The sequence below is a fragment of the Trachypithecus francoisi genome, unplaced genomic scaffold (assembly GCF_009764315.1).
Source record: "Trachypithecus francoisi isolate TF-2019V2 unplaced genomic scaffold, Tfra_2.0 Lachesis_group8, whole genome shotgun sequence".
In the NCBI taxonomy this organism is placed as follows: domain Eukaryota; kingdom Metazoa; phylum Chordata; class Mammalia; order Primates; family Cercopithecidae; genus Trachypithecus; species Trachypithecus francoisi.
Window position 1 is genome coordinate 68,057,440 of NW_022681473.1, and position 18,955 is coordinate 68,076,394.

The window sequence follows — 18,955 nt, forward strand, 5'->3', positions numbered from 1 at the left end:
ACTGAGTCCTAGAAAAGGGGCAAGCCTTGCCCAGGGTCCTCTGGGAACCAGGGACAGAGCAGGGACTCGCACGCAGGTCTCCTAAGGCCCCTTGGAGGCATCCATCCCTGGTCCTTCCACCGGGCCCTAGTGGGCGTCTACAGCCATGCCTTGGTCGGATGCTCAGATAACCTTGCAAGGCAGGAGGGACAGGTGGCATTTTCTGCATTTTGCAGATGAGAGACTGAGGCTGAGGGAGGGGATATGACTCATTCCAGGTCACAGCATTCTGACGGGGAGCTGGGACTAGGAGACACCAGTCCCCGGACCTCCTTAGGCCTGAAACAGCAGCCCTGCTGTGTCCTGAGCTCTGGTTCAGGCCGTGGCTCCCATGGTGCTCTAGATCCCAAAGGTGCTGGGTGCCCCTTAGCAACAGCTTAGTGCTGTCAACCCCTTTGCCTCTTTTTCTCTCCTCAGACCTCCATTTCCTCTCTGCCAAATACTGACATCCTTCCACTTTGGCCTGGTGCTGAGTCCCTCTTCCTTCCTGCCTGCCTGGCAGAGTTCTGAAACAATCCACACACCCCCGGCAGTAGATAGGGCATGTCAGGAGCAAGGAGCTTGTCTGGATGGTGGCCTCTCCCCTCTGCCCATGGATCAGCCCTGGAACAACCTCCCGCCCCCACTAACCCCGACAGACCAACACCGTAGGCTGGCCGACTGCTGGGGTGCACGCAGGGCTGACCTGAGAGAGGGGAGTCCCAGGCACTCGAAGCTCTAGCACCCAGGAGAGTCCCCACCCGATGGCCCTGTGCTGTAAGGTGGCCGCACTGCTGAGACAGGTGTGGCTCTGGCCTCTCCCACTCTTTCATCTTCTCCTATAGCCCTGCTGGCCCCGCTCAGTGGCCCATCCATTCCTCCTGGTCTTGGGCATACTCTGGTTAAACCCCATCTTCCCCTCCTACCCATTCTCTCTCCTCTCTCTTTTCAAAGCTCCTGGAGGCATCTGGGAATGTTCCATGATATTTCCTGCTCTGAGTTTCCTACTTCTGGGACTAGAACCCATTTACTGAGAAATCATGGAGAGGTCAAAGTGCAGGATCCCAGAGTCTCCGGAAATGGCCCACCCCGGAGGAAGTTTTAGGAGCAGAGAATTAGGATACAACAGTGACCAATCTGCTACCAGTTACATCTACTGGGCACCTCTTCTGAGCCAGGCTATGAGCTAAGCACTTATATTTATCACCTCATTCACTCCCCACTGCAACCTGGCGAGTAATTACTATTACTCCCACTTTACAGGTGAAGAAACCGGGGCCCAGGCTGGGTGTGGTGGCTCGCACCTATGATCCCAGCACTTTGGGAGGCGAAGGCAGGAGGATTGCTTAAAGCCAGGAGTTCAAGACCAGCCTGGGCAACATAGTGAGACCCTGTGTCTACAAAACAATTTTAAATTAGCTGAACATGGTGGTGAGCGCTTGTAGTCGCAGCTGCTTGGGGTGGGGGGCGCTGAGACAAGAGGATTCCTTGAGCCCAGGAGTTGGAGGCTGCAGTGAGTTGTGATTTGCCACTGCACTCCAACCTGAGTGACAGAGGGCGACCCTGTCTCTAACATTTAAAGAAAGAAACTGGGGCCCAGAGAGACCAAGGTGCTCGCTGAAGTCACACACCTTGCGACACAGCAGGGATTCGAGCGCAGGCCTGCCTCAGGGACTTGTCTAAGGCCGTATACAAGAGTGGGCTAAAGTGAGGTTTTCCGAGTTCCTGCCTTTTTAAATATAATTTTAATTTTTAAAAATTTACCGTGCTGGCTCTATAAACGTCGCATCTTAGGAAAGAAAACATACTTCGTAGCTCCTAGAAACACAATGGCTTTTTTTAAAGGAGGATGAAAATCAGCTTGGTTAATTGTTTATTCAATGACAGTGTACTAGTGGCAATGCTCCCATCAGGATGGAAGCCCACGCCGCTTCTTGCAGTGATCTGAACTCCCATCATGGGCAGGTCCCCGAGCCCTGAGTGTTTAGCCTTTGACTCCTACATCTGCCTCGCCAGGCAGCCCTGGGCAGCCCCACCGCAGCACTTGCTGGTCAAGGGCCAAGTCCAGCTGTGATGAAGGCAGCTCTTCCAGGACATTGAGTACCCCCTGATTAATGCCTAAGCCCAGTCATATGTCCTGGGGCCCCAAGCCCAAGAGACACCTGTTCACTCTATGCAAGTGGTCTCCTGCCTGAGAATTCCTAGCCCCTTTCACATCACGCTCTGGGGTCTTCCTCTCAGGTCCTTTCTGGGGAGCCTTTGGACTTTTCACTTCCACCTTTAGCCCATCCCTATCTGCAGATTATCACAGAAAACAGCAAATACCAGGAAGGACAGCCTTTCCCCTCAATGAAATAAAACCAAATCAGAAACCCAGTTAACTACCTACAAACCTTTATTGAGTGCCTACTATATGCCAGGCATTGTCATGGGTCTTGGGGACGTAGCGGTGAACAAAACAGAAAAAGTCTCTGTCCTTATGGAACGTAAGTTCCAGCAGAAGAGGGGATAGTTAGAAAGCCAAGGCCAGGTGCAGTGGCTCATAACTGTAATTCCAGCACTTTGGTAGGCCGAGGTGGGCGGATTGCTTGAGCTCAGGAGTTCGAGACCAGCCTAGGCGAAATGGCAAAATCCTGTCTGTACAAAAAATATAAAATTAGCTAGGCACAGTGGCACACACCTGTAGTCCCAGCTACTCAGGAGGCTGAGGCAGGAGGCTTGAGCCTGGGAGGGCGAGGCTGCAGTGAGCCAAGATCGTGCCACTGTACTCCAGCCTGGGTGTCAGAGTGAGACCTTGTCTCAAAAATAATAGTAAATAGAAAGCCAATAAATAAGTAAAAGCTACAGTGTATCAGATGGTGAGATGCGGCATAGGGAAACATTTTTTTTTTTTTTTTGAGACGGAGTCTCGCTCTGTCGCCCAGGCTGGAGTGCAGTGGCCGGATCTCAGCTCACTGCAAGCTCCGCCTCCCGGGTTTACGCCATTCTCTCGCCTCAGCCTCCCGAGTAGCTGGGACTACAGGCGCCCACCACCACGCCCGGCTAGTTTTTTGTATTTTTTTTTTTTTTTTTTTTTTTTTAGTAGAGACGGGGTTTCACTGTGTTAGCCAGGATGGTCTCGATCTCCTGACCTCGTGATCCGCCCGTCTCGGCCTCCCAAAGTGCTGGGACTACAGGCTTGAGCCACCGCGCCCGGCCGGGAAACATTAAGGAGGGAGAAATGAGGCGGTGGGGCTCTGTGATTTTCAATGGGGGGTTAGGAAAGGCCTGCCTGAGAAGCTGAGCAGGAGGTGAGGAAGAATGTGCCCAGCCACATTCCGGAGGAAGGGCTTTTCAGGGAGACGGGACAGCAAGCACAGATGCCCCGAGGTGCTTTGCAAGCCTATGCCTGCATCCCAGGTGCATCCCAGGTGCATCCCAGGCAGAGCGAGGAGGCTGGAGGGGTGGGAACAGGTGTTGTAAAGACCAGAGGCCCCTGGAACTAGCTCCTTTGGGGGCACTGTGGGTCCCTATGAGGACCTGCGCCTTCATGCGAGTGAATCAAGTTGCCAGTGGAGGGTTCTGGGTGGGGAAAGGACATGGTTTTGTTTTAGCAGCCTCACTTGGGCTGCTGTATTGGGAGTGGAAGAGTCCCAGGCACTCGAAGCCCCAGCACCCAGAAGAGTCTCTGTCTGAAGGCCCCTGTGCTGTGGGGTGGCCGTGCTGGTGAGACAGGTGTGGCTCTTGGCTCTGCCACTCTTTCCTCTTCTCTGACTCCCCAGTTCCAGGGGAGGGTGGCCTGGAGTGTGGGGGATGGAAGCAAAGAGACTAGTTGAGGGGTTGCTGCAGGAATTTGAGAGCGACGCTGGTGGCTGGGACCAGGCTGACGGTGAAGGAAGTGGTAAGGGGTCAGGTTCTGCAGATGTTTTGAAAGTAGAGCCTGTAAGATTTGCAGATATGTTGAATGTGACAGAAGAGGCACTGAGGACAGTTGTTAGATGTTTGGCTGGAGCAATGGGAAGGTGGACAGTTTCTGTGAACCCATGGATGTCACTAGGAACCAGTTCAACAGCACTTCAGTAGATCAAAGTGTTGACTGTTACTTGTGTCAGGTAGGTCCTGGCCACGCAGCAATATAGAGGCAGACCCGTCCTGTCCTCATGGGGCTCTGAGCCCAGCTGGGAGGACGGGCAGAAAGCAGTAGTTTTATTATGATGACCAAGACCAAAGAAGCGCGTGCGTGTGCGTGTGTGTGCACGTGGTGGTATGCGTGAGCTCCTTGTGTGTGTGTGTGCATGCTGAGGTGTGTGTGTGTTGTGTGTGTGCATGCGTATGTGTGTACTCATGTCAGGGGCCCTAACGCAGGCTGGGTACAGCCCAACTTGAACAGCTCCCCTCCAGTGACTGGGGTCACCCAGTGCTGCTGGTGGATCAAGTTGAGGACAATCCCGGGGGCCACAGATCTGACCACCACCCTCCCGCATTGCAAATACTCCGCAGCTTCTCTGGGCAAAATCCCAGAATATATTCCAAATACAACACAATTGGAAAGCATTGCAGATTTCAGAATTGCAGACACTGGCTCTTTCTCAGAAGGCCTCATCACAGTCTGGTGGCATATTACCTAAATTGAGTATGAGCATAACACCTTTGTCCCCCCAAATACCTTACATATCTACATCTGCACCCCTGGTTTTTGATGCTACAGGATATCAGATGAAATGGTGACTCTAAAGATATAAAATCTTATAATATTAACTGAATGACATCAAATAAAATAAAATAAGAAATTCTCAACCAAATGAAAATTGCCAGGAAAACACTAATCAAGATGCTTTGGAACAGAACCTGAGCTCTGTGTCCAGTTCCCATCAGTCCTGCCATTTGGCTTCCTGTTTGTTTGTGGCTCAGGGCTTTACCTCATTCCACAGTATTCTCAGAGGGGACCCCAGTAGGGCAGGGAGGTGCATGGGGCTCGCTGGCTGCCAGGATCGCCCAGGTAGTGGCTGGTGGAGCACAGAACCCCTGGCCGCATCAGTGCCACAGTGCGGGGATGAGGGGGAAGTTGCTTGTGTGCCTTCTTAGGAGGATTAGCCAGGCCTGCCCCACCCCCAGCCTGCTGCTGCCAGCTAAGCCTGGGAGGGGAGAGGTCACCAGCAGCTCCCGCCCCTCCTCCTCGCACTTGCCCACAGGTTCCCAGAAGGCGGCACCACCTTTCCAGGTTGCTGTTTACTGAAATATGCCCTGACCTCTGACCCTCATCACAGCCTGGTCTGATGGATAGATGGCATCACCTCCACTTAGGAGACTGAGGTTCTGCAACATTTAGTGACCTGCCTAAGGCCACACAGCTAGCAAGTGGTGGGCCAGGGCTTGAATCTAGGTTTGTCTAACCCCAGTCTCTAGAGACGACCTCAGAGTCCTGAGGTGACCAAGTCCGATTACTCCTTTATGCAGGGAAGAGGGGATGAGACTCAAAGAGGGGCTGCCCCTTGCTCAGAGTCATCCAGCGCACCAGGGGCAGGGGCAGGGGCAGGGGCAGGCTCCCAACTCCCAGTGCGGAGATCTTCCTGTAGGGTTCACTTCCCCCTGGCCCAGAGCTGGTACCTTTGGAAGTCCTGGGAGGCTTCCTGGAGAGGGTATCTGGGGTCCAGGCTCCAGCTCAGACGGTGGGGAGAGGCAGTTTGCAGGAAAACTTCGAATACCGCCCTGTCCCTCAAACCCTGACCCCACTGACCTCCCCTCTCGCTTCCTACTGGGCGGCTCCTGGAACACTGGATAGGGGCAGGCACAGCTCCTCCCATCTCTGCCGTCCGTCCCCCCAGGGCGCCGAGACCAGGAAGCGCTCGCCCACACTCAGCAGCCAGTTCAAGCGGTCGCTGGAGCTGCTGATGCGCACACTGGGTGCCTGCCAGCCCTTCTTCGTGCGATGCATCAAGCCCAATGAGTTCAAGAAACCCATGGTGAGCAGCCCTGGCCCGGGGTTGGCGGGTGGCAGCTAGGGTGATGTGGAGGAGCTCTGTCAAGAATAAGGTAGGGTGGGAGTGAAGGATGTGAGACTTTGTCCCTTTAGGGAATTGGGGGCACCCAGGGAAGTTACAAAACAAGGCCCCCTATTTACTGGAGGCAGCAGGTGCCTTGGAAAGAGCCTAGACTCTGCAGGGGGCTTGCAGCAGGTTCAGATCCTGGTTCTACCACTTACAAGTGGGCGACTGCAGACAAGGCAGTTTCTTCTCTTATGCCTCAGTTTCCTCATAGACGGAAATGGGACTGACCATCCCTACCTCCTGAGACTATTCCATGCAATAATGCTTGCAGATGCCCGCCCCCAGCAAGTGCCCAGTGACTGGCAGCTGTGGTTCTTGCTAGGGATGCTTCTTTGAAAGTCCCCTTCTCCCTTGGCCCAGCTCACCCACCACCTCCTCCTGGAAGCCTCCCCCATCCCTCTAGCTGGTTGGGATATCCTCATTCTTGACTCTTCTGAATAACACTTGTTGGGCCCTTTCTGTGTGCCCAGCATAGGCTGGATGGACAGGCCACAGCTTCCTTCAGCCTTCTCAAACAGCCCGTGAGAAAGGGACTGTGGTGGTCCCAGGTTAGAGATGCGGGACTAGGGGCTCAGGGAGGTTAAGGGGCTCAGGCTGGGGCCACCTCGCTGCGAGCCCTCTCCTTCCCCAGCACAGGCTCTGGGAGGGTTGTTTACCCAGAGGCCTGCAGGGAGGCGCAGGGGAAGCTGGGGCCTCGGGGTCTGGGCAGGGAAGGAAGGCCGGTGAAAGTGGCCCAGAGAGAGAGGAAACAGGCTCCGGAAGCTGACAGGCTGCAAGACTGTCCCCTCCCGCTGCCTCCTGCCTGGAAAACATTCCCCAAAGTGGATGAGGCCTGACCCCTTTAGGACTCAGGTCTGCAGGGCCTGAGGTTCGCAGAGGGCTCCAGTGAGCTCTCCCTGTAATGCAGGGGGTGTAGGGGACTGAGACCAGGGCAGTCAGGCACAGTCTCCCCTGGCTCTGAAGTGGGACCCTTCCCTCAGGCCAGTCCTTAACATTTGTGTACTGGGCCTTGGTAACGGCCTCCTCAAGGGTCTCCTGCCTCCCTCGCCTCCTGTCCTGCCTCCCCTGGCCCCCAGTGACATTGTTCTCAAATGCAGACCTGGCCCAGTCTCTCCCTGCTCTAAATCTTCCCTGGCTTCCAGCATCCATAGATGAGGCCCTCACAGAGCCCCACAGCCTCACAACCCAGCACCTGCCTTGTACTCTTTCTCCCCAGCCCCTCCACCAACCAAACCCCAGGGCTCTTTGAAAAATGTGCTGCTTCCTTAAGGCAGCTAGAACGTTGTCTGAATAACCACAGATGTACGATAGCTGCAGTGTGAAAGGTCCTCCCTGGGGCTGTGCAGAGCACCCCTCACCTGCACAGCTATAACTTGGCCTGGACCAGCCTCTCTAGCTCCCCCAAGATTCCCAACAAAGTCCTGCGCTTTCAGGCTTCCACACCTTTGCACAGGCTTACCCCCTCCAGCCTTGGAATATTCCCCCTCCTGTCAGGGTTAGGGGGATAAAGACGCTCCTCCATGAAGCTCGCCTGTTGGGTGTCCCAAGAGGAATTAATCTATGTCTTCTGTGTGCTTCCAAAGCACACAACTCCGCCACGACAGGCCTCACTTTATGCTATTTTGTGGATTTCAGCTGCAGATCCAGGTGCCTGTCCCAGCTTTGCTCCTCCCGTGCCATGTGGACTTGGCCTTTCTGAGCCTTTGTCTGGGTTGGTCAAGTGCATAGCAGGGCTGCCTCCCAGCAGGAGCCTTGGCCCTGATGGCCTTGTCTGTCTGCCCGGCAGCTGTTTGACCGGCACCTGTGTGTGCGCCAGCTGCGGTACTCAGGGATGATGGAGACCATCCGAATCCGCCGAGCTGGCTACCCCATCCGCTACAGCTTCGTGGAGTTTGTGGAGAGGTACCGCGTGCTGCTGCCGGGTGTGAAGCCAGCCTACAAGCAGGTACAGGGCTGAGTGCACAGAGGGCAGGAGAGGAGGGTCCCAGCTTTGGCTGGGCAAGGATCCCAATTTTCTTATCAGGACCGTGAGCGGGGCTTGATATCTGCTCGACCGCTCAGGTACAGCATGGAAAATTGGGGGTCAGGTCTTGGAATGCATCAGTGGACTTCAGTTGCCATGTTCACCTAGTGAGGACTTCACACATGGTGGTGTAAGGAACAAGACCAGGGCTGCCACGCGGGCCCTCGACGTCAGTTGTGAGAAAGGGTTTTGCAATCGTACCATCCAGCTGAGCTAAGGAGAAAACTGGGGCTCAGAGAAGGCAGGACCCAGCCGAGGTCACACTTTGAGTCAGGGGCAGAGCTGGAGAAGAGCCCTGCCTCCCAGCCTTAGGGACACTCCGGGGGCCTTCCTGCTGGAGGCACTGCCCATTCCCTTGTGTCCCCCATCCCCACTCCAGGGTGACCTTCGCGGGACGTGCCAGCGCATGGCTGAGACTGTGCTGGGCACCCACGATGACTGGCAGATAGGCAAAACCAAGATCTTTCTGAAGGTGAGCACAGCTTCCCTGGGCTGTCCTGGGGCACTGTGAATTCCCATCATGGGGGCTGGGGTGCTCGGGAGAGGGAGGCAGTGCTGGGGCTTTGAGATCCTTCCTACTGGGCTGTGGTGTGGCTGGAGGAGCAGGTGGGATCTGGCCTGTCCGGTGGGGAAGGGTAAGTTGGTTTTGAGATCATCTGCCACCTGGGAGCAGGGGCAGAGCACTGACCACAGGTTACAGAGTACATGCCAGGGGCGGGCTGGCTGTCAGGCCTGCAGCAGGGAGGCGGGGGTGCTGCTTGCCTTGGGGCCTTTTCTGAGCCTCATTTTCCCATCTGTACATTGGGGTGTGCCTGTGTGGGGTCTCTTGAGTGTATCTTTAGGTTCCTTCCTGTGGTTTCCTGCCTGGCAGGGTCCATCCCGTGCTGGGGTCCGCAGCATTCCACCTGTCCGTCACTCTGTAGGGAGCTCAGCTCCCATTGCTGCCTGGGCAGCTGGGGAGGGAAGCAGGAAGCAGGGCCTGTGGGAGTCACGGAGTCACAGCCTTGGAGAAATGGCTGGGAGCTGGGAGCTGGCAGTGGCAGGGCAGCCACAGCAGGGACAGTGCGAGCTCCCAGCGCTGGGCTTCCCCATTTGCATTTCCGCTGTGCTAGATTTCTGGCTGTCCCGGATGACAGGGCTCCTTCCTCTGGTGTGGGGGGGTGGGGCCTGCAAACTCCAGGACAGCTGCAGGAGGGACGGGAACCAGCTCTGAACTGGAGGGAGCCTGTGGCCTCTTCTAAATCCTCTCCAGCCGAGGGTCTTCAGGCTAGGCCCTTTCTCTCCTTGCACCTGCATTTCCTCATTAGCAAGATGTGATGAATGTTCCCTGCCTGTGCCTCCCACAGTGGTCAGCCAGAAAGCACATTCCATGTGCCAGGCCCTGGGTGGGGGCTTTTCATCCATGAGCTAATTTAATCCTTGAAACAGTCCCGTGGAGAAGGAAATATTATACCCGTTTCACAGGCTCAGAGAGAAGTGAGTTGCCCGAAGCCAGGCAGCTAGGAAGCAGGCAGCAGGGCTTCCAGTCTGGGGGGGTCTGATGCCCAGCCCCTGTGTGGACAAAGTGGGGAAGTCAGGAATCACGATGGCATCTAATGCCAGGGAACTCGGAGGAGCGCCATCAGCCCCTGACTTACACTGCTAGGTTCTTCTGATATGGCCACGGTTTTGAGAGGCCAGACATGCTCATTCATCCATTCATTCATTCAGAATGCCTTAGCTGAGCATCTCCTCTCTCAGGGCCCTGTGTGTCTGTGATTATCTGATGGATGTGGCTCCCTCAGGAGACTCTACCCTCCCCAAGGGCAGGGGCCATGTCTCCCCGGTTCATTGTGGCAGCCCCTCCCCTCCCCAGCACCTAGCAGAGTGCCGGCACATGGAGGCGTTCAATTCATATGTATTAAGTGAACCAATGAAGTTTTGTCCAACTAGAGAGAGGGTTGGGGTCTTGGGTGAGGAGGAGAGAGGGCTGGAAGAGTTGGCAGACACCCTGGATCATGGGTGGCCTTGAGTGCCAGGGTGAGGAACCCAGGCTCGACCTGGGGAACCATGAGGTGTCACTGTAGGGTCACCATCCGGGTTGTGTTTAGGAGGGTCCCTCTGGCTGCTTGTGAAGGAGGGCCGGAGAGGGAGCCAGGGAGGCCGTGAGACCTTTGATTAGGAGGCTGCTGCCAAGATTCAGGAGAGGAATGGCGACAGCCCAGCCCAGGTGAGGGACTGATGTGACAGGGACGTCTAGAAGCAGGGGGCTCAGGCAGATTGATGATAGGGAAGAAGCTGGTGTGTGTGCGTTCTGGGCCTTCTGACCCCATCCAGAGAGATTAGGCACCTTCTGCTCCATTTGTCCTGCCTGGGCCTCTGGGAAACAGCCACAACCCCTGTCTGTCCTGGTGGCTGTGGGAGGCTGCCCCAGGAGCCAGAGCCAGCTGGGAGCTCATGGGACCCAACTGAGTTCTAGACCTGGGCTCCCAGTGAAGGAAGAGAAGCCCCAGCTGGGACTGAGCAGGTGGCCCTAGAGACCTTGTGGGGCGCTGCTCAGGAGCTCTGCCTCCTAGGACCACCATGACATGCTGCTGGAAGTGGAGCGGGACAAAGCCATCACTGACAGAGTCATCCTCCTCCAGAAGGTCATCCGGGGGTTCAAAGACAGGTGCGTGTTCCCACCAGCTCCTCGCCTCCTCAGCCCACATACAGGTGTACATGCGGTGTTTGGCTCTCCTCTGCTCTGCCCGCATGAACGCTAGGAAAAAAAACATGTTCACCTATGAAACAATTGCACACATGCACAGCATGCACACATGATCATGTAAACGCAGAGGAATGTAGATACATGATTTACACGGACCCATTGTGCCATGTAAGCCAAATAATGCAATACATTCACCTATGTATGCACATGCACATGTAGATACATGAGACTCACATGTGGACCCACTGTTCATTTCAGATGCTGATGAAATTTTGCACACAGGAAATTTGAGATTTTATAAATTACGAATACAAAATGTATCTCATATTCTATGTAAAGAATATGTGTACACCTGTGACAATTCACAAATGTGCAGGACTGACTCCAAAGTGTGATTAAAGCTCTGCGAAAATCCTGCAACACACCCCTTTGCAGTTCATATGGTCACTCTCTCCCTTCCTCCACTCATCCACCCACCTACCCATCCATCCATCCATTTACCCACCCACCTACCTACCTATTCATCCATCCATCCATCCATCCATCCATCCATCCATCCATCCATCCGCCCACCTATTCACCCATCCATCCATCCACCCACCTATTCACCCATCCATCCATCCATCTGCCCACCTATTCACCCATGTATCCATCCACCCTCCCACCCACCCACCTATTCACTCATCCATCCACCCTCCCACCCACCCACCTATTCACTCATCCATCCACCCACTCACCCATTCATTCATCCATTCATCCATCTGTTCATTCACCCACCAACATAACCACCATCCATCCATCCATCCATCCACCCCCCTACCCACCCACCCATTCACTCATCCATCAACCCCCCCACCCACCCACCCATTCACTCATCCATCAACCCCCCCACCCACCCACCCATTCACTCATCCATCAACCCCCTCACCCACCCACCCATTCATTCATCCATTCATCCATCCACCCACCCACCCATTCCCACAGTTGCTCATTTGCTTATGTGTGTCTCTAAGCATTGACTTTTTGGCTCACATGCACACTGACATACCCATCCTTCACTCTTCCTTTATTTATTTCTACATTCAGCAGACCCCTGCTGTCTGCGCGTGGTCTCTGTCCTCTATCAGGCCAAAGATGACTGTTTTCTTGCAGAAGCAGCCTGCTGTGTGCAGGGGGAACAGCAATGGGCTCACTTAGGGTCAGTCAGAAGACACGGGCTGTAGTCCCAACCTATCAAGTTTCAGTTGCCTCATGTATAAAATGAGGAAGTTAGACTGTTCAAAGCTTTTAATCTTTATATTATTTTAGTTACTTATTTTTTCATACATTTATTCATTCAACAAATACCTTTTGAATGTCTTCCTTCATAGACTTATGTGACAGGCCTGTGGGGCAGGCAGAGCAAGCATCATTCTACGCATTGTACAGATGAGGAAGCTGAGGCACAGAGGTTATGTGCCTTGCCCAAGGTCACATAGCTAGGAAGTCGCAGAGCCGGGACTCAGCATGCCCTCCTGATCCCAAACCTACCTGTGCCCTGGCTGCCTTTGGACACTGCTTACCCGCGCCACTCCCGCTGTTTCAGGTCTAACTTCCTGAAGCTGAAGAACGCTGCCACGCTGATCCAGAGGCACTGGCGGGGTCACAACTGCAGGAAGAACTACGGGCTGGTGAGCCTCCCCGTGGGCTTCTCTTGCCCCAACAGGCCTTTGAACCCAGCCTTGCTGCCATGGCAGCAGGACTGGCCTGCACCCAGGCAGCACAGCCTGACCTCGTTGGCCTCCTGCCACCGCCCCGGCCAGCCACTACCATTCCTCCAGCCCGAAGTCTGGATCTGCCTCTTGTGGCTTCTTCCAACTGGCCAGCAATGTGTGTTGCTCTCCTTCTGGAGTGTTTTTGGGTGTTGGGAGCACTCTGGGATTATTAGAGATCTCAGACGGGGCTGGGAGTGGCTGGGTCACATGGACCTCTGTGCAGCAGCTGGGCTTAGGGCTTGTTGGGGCTGGATGGGAAGCAGACTGGTTGGTTGCAGCTCCTGATATAGGATTCTCTCAGGGTGGGTCCCAACTCAGGGAGAGTCAAGGTCACCTAAAAATATGTTGTCTGAGAGGAAACAGAACTTTCTAACGATGGGGGGGGGCCCTAATCTGAGAGGAGACGGGCCATGCCTTCTGGGGGTGGCTGTCTGAGAGTGGAGGCCGGTGCCGTGGAGCTCCTGCAGGCAGGGTCAGTCTAGAATGGGACAGCAGGCTCTGAGCACGGGGTGGCTGTCCTTGCAGATGCGTCTGGGCTTCCTGCGGCTGCAGGCTCTACACCGCTCCCGGAAACTGCACCAGCAGTACCGCCTGGCCCGCCAGCGCATCATCCAGTTCCAGGCCCGCTGCCGCGCTTATCTGGTGCGCAAGGCCTTCCGCCACCGCCTCTGGGCTGTGCTTACCGTGCAGGCCTATGCCCGGGGCATGATCGCCCGCAGGCTGCACCAACGCCTCAGGGCCGAGGTGAGGGAGCAAGTCCGTAGCAGCCAATCAGCAGACCTCTGACCCCTGGGTGGGGAGTGTCCACACATCACCCTCAGGTGTGGGCCAGGAAGCGGGACCTATTGGGGGGGACCTGTGGTTATGCCTGCTCTGAGGAGTGTGCAAACCTGGGACCATACCCTCATTTCCATCCTCCTGGCCAAGGGCAGGGCTGGGACCTCAGTCACTCTTGGGAATCTCTGGGAGACCGAGGCAGATCTGGCCGGGCTTTAGGATCAGTAGTGCCTCCAACCTGCTGGGTAACTTAGAGAATTTCTTGGTTACCTCACTTGTCCTATCTGCCAAATTATTTGGCAAAGTCATGCCCAGTTCTAGAACTCAGAGTCGGGTGGGTAGAGCTGGCAGGAATCCCTGCAACAACAGCTACACACATTTCCATGCCCCCTGGATGCCCCCTTCCCTCAGTACCTGCGGCGCCTGGAGGCTGAGAAAATGCGGCTGGCAGAGGAAGAGAAGCTCCGGAAGGAGATGAGCGCCAAGAAGGCCAAGGAGGAGGCCGAGCGCAAGCATCAGGTGAGCTGAGAGCCTCCAGGCACCTCGTCTGGCTGCTCATGTCACCCGAGGCTGGCTGCTCATGTCACCCGGCACTGCAGCCTTCCTTCCATCCTTCAGAGTGGCTGCACTAGACTCACTCGGCCAGTGTTGCCTGAGCTCTCGCTGGGCACCTGGTCCTGTGCCGTGCAAAAGGACGGAGGGCTGTGGTGGCTCCAGAGGAAGAGACCCAGGCCCTCAGCAGCCCCTTTCTAGCTGGGAGAGAACACCCTGATAAAAGCCCAAGCCAGCTGATGGCATGAGGGTGCCATGCTGCCCGTTAGAGAGCCACCAGCCACAGTGGCAACTGAACACTTGCAGTGTGGTCCATCCGAATGACACAGTGCTGTAATTGTGAAATACACACTAGATTTTGAAGACTTGGTGGGGAAAAAATGAATATAAAATATCTCAGTATTGTTTTTGTAATATGGATTATATGCTAAGATAATATTTGGGAAATATTGAGTTAAATAAAATATATTACTAAGACTAATCCCACCTATTCCTTTTTGCTTTTTAAAACATGGCTACTGCATGGGTGGCTCACATCGTATTTCTGTTGGGCGGCCCTGGTCTAGAGCCTCAAGCCAATGGCCGTGGGATGTCTGGGTTGGTGTGGTCCCCATGGAGCAGGCCTCTGGAGGAGGTGGCTCCCTGAGAGCCCTGAAGGATGGGCAGATTGCTGTTTGGCCTGTTCAGAGGCCTCTGAGTGGCCCAGAGGTGGGGAAGTCGGAGGCTCCATTCTCCTAGGCGGTCAGGAGGTGGGGACCGAGGCCCTGGCTGCTGCAGGGGCTCCCCAGGGAGAGCTTGTTCCCTGAGGCTGTGGCACCGGGGCTGACCCTGTGTCTTCTGTGTCACCCCAATTGCCCAGGAGCGCCTGGCCCAGCTGGCTCGTGAGGACGCCGAGCGGGAACTGAAGGAGAAGGAGGCTGCTCGGCGGAAGAAGGAGCTCCTAGAGCAGATGGAAAGAGCCCGCCACGAGCCCGTCAATCACTCAGACATGGTGGACAAGATGTTTGGCTTCCTGGGGACTTCAGGTGGCCTGCCAGGCCAGGAGGGCCAGGCACCTAGTGGCTTTGAGGTACCAGGCTGGGGACAGGGGCTCCAGAGGCCCCCACACCACTTGTGCTGATCCTCCCTCCTCCTGTGCCCTTGGCCTTAAAGCCCGCCCAGCCCCTCTGAGCAGTGGGTAGCAGGGATGAACTGGGTCCTGTCCCTCTCCAAGGCCGTTCTCAGGGTTTTCTTTTTCTTTTTTCTTTTGAAATGGGGTCTCACCCTGTTGCTCAGGCTGGAGTGCAGTAGTGTGATCACAGCTCACTGCAGCCTTGAACTTCTGGGCTCAGGCGATCCTCCTGCCTGAGCTTCCCAAGTAGCTGGGACTCCAGGACATACCTCTTGTCTCCTTCAGGACCTGGAGCGAGGGCGGAGGGAGATGGTGGAGGAGGACCTGGATGCAGCCCTGCCCCTGCCTGATGAGGATGAGGAGGACCTCTCTGAGTATAAATTTGCCAAGTTTGCTGCCACCTACTTCCAGGGGACAACCACGCACTCCTACACCCGGCGGCCGCTCAAACAGCCACTGCTCTACCATGACGATGAGGGTGACCAGCTGGTGAGGCCTGCCTGCCACTAGGTCACTGCTGGGTGGGGCCAGGGCTGGTGCTGTGGACTCTGCTGCTGCTGGTGGCCATAGGTGATGAGGGTGGTGGGTCCCTGGGGGCCAGGGACCAGGTCTGACTATAGTCTTCACTGCGGCACCCAGCCTAAGGGCTGACCAGGCAGGAGGGGGTGTCTCCAGCCCTCTCCCCAAACCACCAGGTCATTCTGACAACTTTAGCAATGTCCTCTGCTCTGGCCTCTGACATGCGCGCTCTGCCCCAGGCGGCCCTGGCGGTCTGGATCACCATCCTCCGCTTCATGGGGGACCTCCCGGAGCCCAAGTACCACACAGCCATGAGTGACGGCAGCGAGAAGATCCCTGTGATGACCAAGATTTACGAGACCCTGGGCAAGAAGACGTACAAGAGGGAGCTGCAGGCCCTGCAGGGCGAGGGCGAGGTGAGGCCAAGGTGCCCTCTGGCTGATATCCCTCCCAGGCCTACAAGGGAGGGTTGCTGACATCGCCAGCCTTGGGCTCCTCCACAGAAGAAGGATCCTATAATTCATCTCTGCCTCACTGACCCCTGCCTGCCACCCTCCTTTGTCTACTTGTGGGAACAAATGTGTGAAACTTTTATAAACTGTAAAGGGCTGACCATAACTGAGGGGCCTCGTAGCAGAGCAGACAGGAGCTTTGATACTATGTTTTTCTGAGTCTCAGTTTTCCTGACTGCCAGTTGGCTGGTGGGGGTGCAAGGGTAGGGCTGAGCAGGTGGAGGGTGCCAGTGTAGGGGCACCCTGTAAGCCTCACGTGGAAGCGAGACGGTTCCCCACAAAGTCTTGCTGTTGGCGGTCTCGTCATTGCTTTCTGCTCAGCCACTTGACCCTGATCCCTGCAGGCCCAGCTCCCTGAGGGCCAGAAGAGGAGCAGTGTGAGACACAAGCTGGTGCATTTGACTCTGAAAAAGAAGTCCAAGCTCACAGAGGAGGTGAGGGCAGATGCTGGAGGTCTGGCAGCCCACGGGTGGCTGCCTTAGGTGGCCTAGGCTGGAGCACAGCTAAGCGGGGGGCCCATAGGAGCAGGAGCAGGAGTGGACACTGTCTGTCCTCAGGGGTCTTGGCTGGCCAGGGACAGGACAGCATGGGTGGGTTGGTGGGCGATCAGGCAGACAGGAGTGTCTGAAGAGGGTGGGATCTTAGGCTGGGGTGGGGAAGGGCTTCCTGGCAGAGGGCACTGAGCAAGGGAGGCTGGTAGCAGCACAGGTGAGAGGGAACACACTTCCAGCCAGGGTGCAGACCCGAGGCACTTGGTCCAAGGACCTTTGAGGCGTGGGAGCTTTCTGTGGAACAAGAGTGCTCATGGAGCATGAACGGGATTGATGTATTTGAATTCATTCCTCAGTCACCTTGCCTTTTCTGGGCACTCTCCCAGCCCTTGTGCTCTGGGGTTGTCCAGGCTGGTGTGTGTGGCAGGGGAGGATGCAGTGGAGAGGCAGACACAAACCAAGGCATTCACAGCCGTGAGGGCCAGGCCCCCATCCCCACATTTGCACATGCCAGTCCCTCTGCCTGAAACTCCTCCTTTCTCTGCCTGGGATCACCTCCTCCAGGAAGCCTCCCCAGCTCCTCCACTGCAGGGCTCCCACTTTACCTCTGCCCTTGTCCTGTCCCCACCTGAGGCACAAATCCAGCCTTGCAGGTGTGTGGCCTCAGATTTGAATACCTTCTCTGCCACTTAATATTCAAGGGACCCAAGGAAGGGAACGCCCGCTCCATGGGGTCCTGGGAAGAAGGTGGAAATGGCAGCCGAGGGTGCTCAGTAGACACAAGGGCCTTCCGTGGTGCTCCCTCTCTGTACCACCCACTCCTGCTGCTCACCTCTCACTCACCCTACCTCCTCTGGGCAGAGCTCGGGGCTTATGCTGTGGGCTGTGTGGGATGAGAGAGGAGAAACATCTCATAAGAACCAGTGTGAGCTTGGTCACATCGGGACGAAGGGTGTTGGTGACAGGGTGATGGTGACTAGTGGTTGGAACCTGGGGTATACTCTAGAACCCACAGTTATGTGGGGGGGCCACCCCAGAGAGATAGGGGTCCCGCTTGGAGTCAGAAGATCGGGTCCCTGTCCTGGCTGAGAGGACCTCCCTGGGGTGGGGGTGGGATGCAGGGTACCAAGGGGAAGGCAGGGGAGCTCTGTCCCCAGAAGCGGGTGGCACCGGGCCAGTGTGCCCCAGCTGTGTGGGCCAGTTATTGGCCCAGCATCTGCTGTGCACATGGCAGGGGTAATGACAGTGCTGGGGAGCCCAGTTCTTCTGCTCACTCCTTAGATTCTGCTTTCTGGGGAGCAGGCAGCTTCGGGTGCTGGTGCCCTGGCTGGCAGGGGAATGCCCCTGACTTCACCTTCCCTGTCCTCTCCCTCTGGCCCAGGTGACCAAAAGGCTGCATGATGGGGAGTCCACGGTGCAGGGCAACAGCATGCTGGAGGACCGGCCCACCTCCAACCTGGAGAAACTGCACTTCATCATCGGCAATGGCATCCTGCGGCCAGCTCTCCGGTCAGTGCTGGGAGGCGGGGGCACCGGGGCCTGAAAGTCTTTTGATGGCTGAGTGGTGTCTCTGTCAACTTAGCAAGAGATAAAGCAAGCAGGCCTGGGTTTGGCTTTGCTGCAAGCTAATTGGTGGAGTTAGGACCTTGGTGGAGTTATTTCATCTCTGTAAGCCTCTGATTCCTTGTCTGTAAAGGTGGAATCGTAAAACAGGCATCCCTTGGAGATACTGCAGGTTCCGTTGAAGGCCACAGAAATAAATATCACAATAAAGAGAGCAGCACAAATATTTTGGTTTCCCAGTGCATATAAAAGTCATATTTATACTGTACTATAGTCTATGAAGTATGAAATAGCATTATGTCTAAAAAATGTAGACACCTTGATTAGAAAATAATGCCGAAAATGCTAATGGTCATCTGAAAGTTGCATCTATTTGCTGGAGGGTCTTGCCTTGATGTTGATGGCTGCTGACTGATCAGAGTGGTGGTGGTTGCTGAAGGTTAGGGTGGCTGTGGCAATTTATTAAGATAAGACAACAGTGAGATTTGCTGCATGAATGGACTGTTCTTTCACACACAATTTCTCTGTAGCGTGCAATGTTGTTTGACAGCATTTTACCCACAGTAGAACTTCTTTCAAAATTGGAGTCAGTCCTCTCAAACTCTGTTGCTGCTTTATCAAGTTGACGCAATATTCTAAGTCCCTTGTTATCATTTCAACAATGTTCACAGCATCTTCACCAGTAGATTCCATCTCAAGAAACCGCTTTCTTTGCTCATCCATAAGAGGCAACTCCTCATCCACTGAAATTTGATCATGACATGGCAACAACTCAGTCCCATCCTCAGGCCCCACTTCTCATTCTAGTTTTCTTGCTATTTATTTCCACCACATCTGCAGTTACTTCCTCTTGAAGTCTTGAGCCCCTCAGTCATTCATGAAGGTTGGAATCCACTTCTTCTAAACTCCTATTAATGTTA

At 55.3% G+C, this 18,955-nt stretch overlaps 1 protein-coding gene across 4 annotated transcripts in view; it reads left to right on the forward strand.

Annotated features, from left to right (window-relative positions):
• MYO7A (myosin VIIA) overlaps nucleotides 1-18,955 on the forward strand; it is an 87,326-nt gene that overhangs the window by 39,172 nt on the left and 29,199 nt on the right. For all 4 annotated transcript variants that reach the window (XM_033205318.1, XM_033205321.1, XM_033205319.1 and 1 more), the window contains exons 16-27: nucleotides 5,823-5,960; nucleotides 7,831-7,989; nucleotides 8,447-8,539; nucleotides 10,623-10,717; nucleotides 12,342-12,426; nucleotides 13,036-13,254; nucleotides 13,699-13,806; nucleotides 14,699-14,908; nucleotides 15,236-15,439; nucleotides 15,709-15,885; nucleotides 16,326-16,415; nucleotides 17,854-17,981. In XM_033205318.1, the coding sequence (XP_033061209.1) occupies nucleotides 5,823-5,960; nucleotides 7,831-7,989; nucleotides 8,447-8,539; nucleotides 10,623-10,717; nucleotides 12,342-12,426; nucleotides 13,036-13,254; nucleotides 13,699-13,806; nucleotides 14,699-14,908; nucleotides 15,236-15,439; nucleotides 15,709-15,885; nucleotides 16,326-16,415; nucleotides 17,854-17,981 (1,706 nt within the window). The remainder of the gene's footprint in view (nucleotides 1-5,822; nucleotides 5,961-7,830; nucleotides 7,990-8,446; nucleotides 8,540-10,622; nucleotides 10,718-12,341; nucleotides 12,427-13,035; nucleotides 13,255-13,698; nucleotides 13,807-14,698; nucleotides 14,909-15,235; nucleotides 15,440-15,708; nucleotides 15,886-16,325; nucleotides 16,416-17,853; nucleotides 17,982-18,955) is intronic.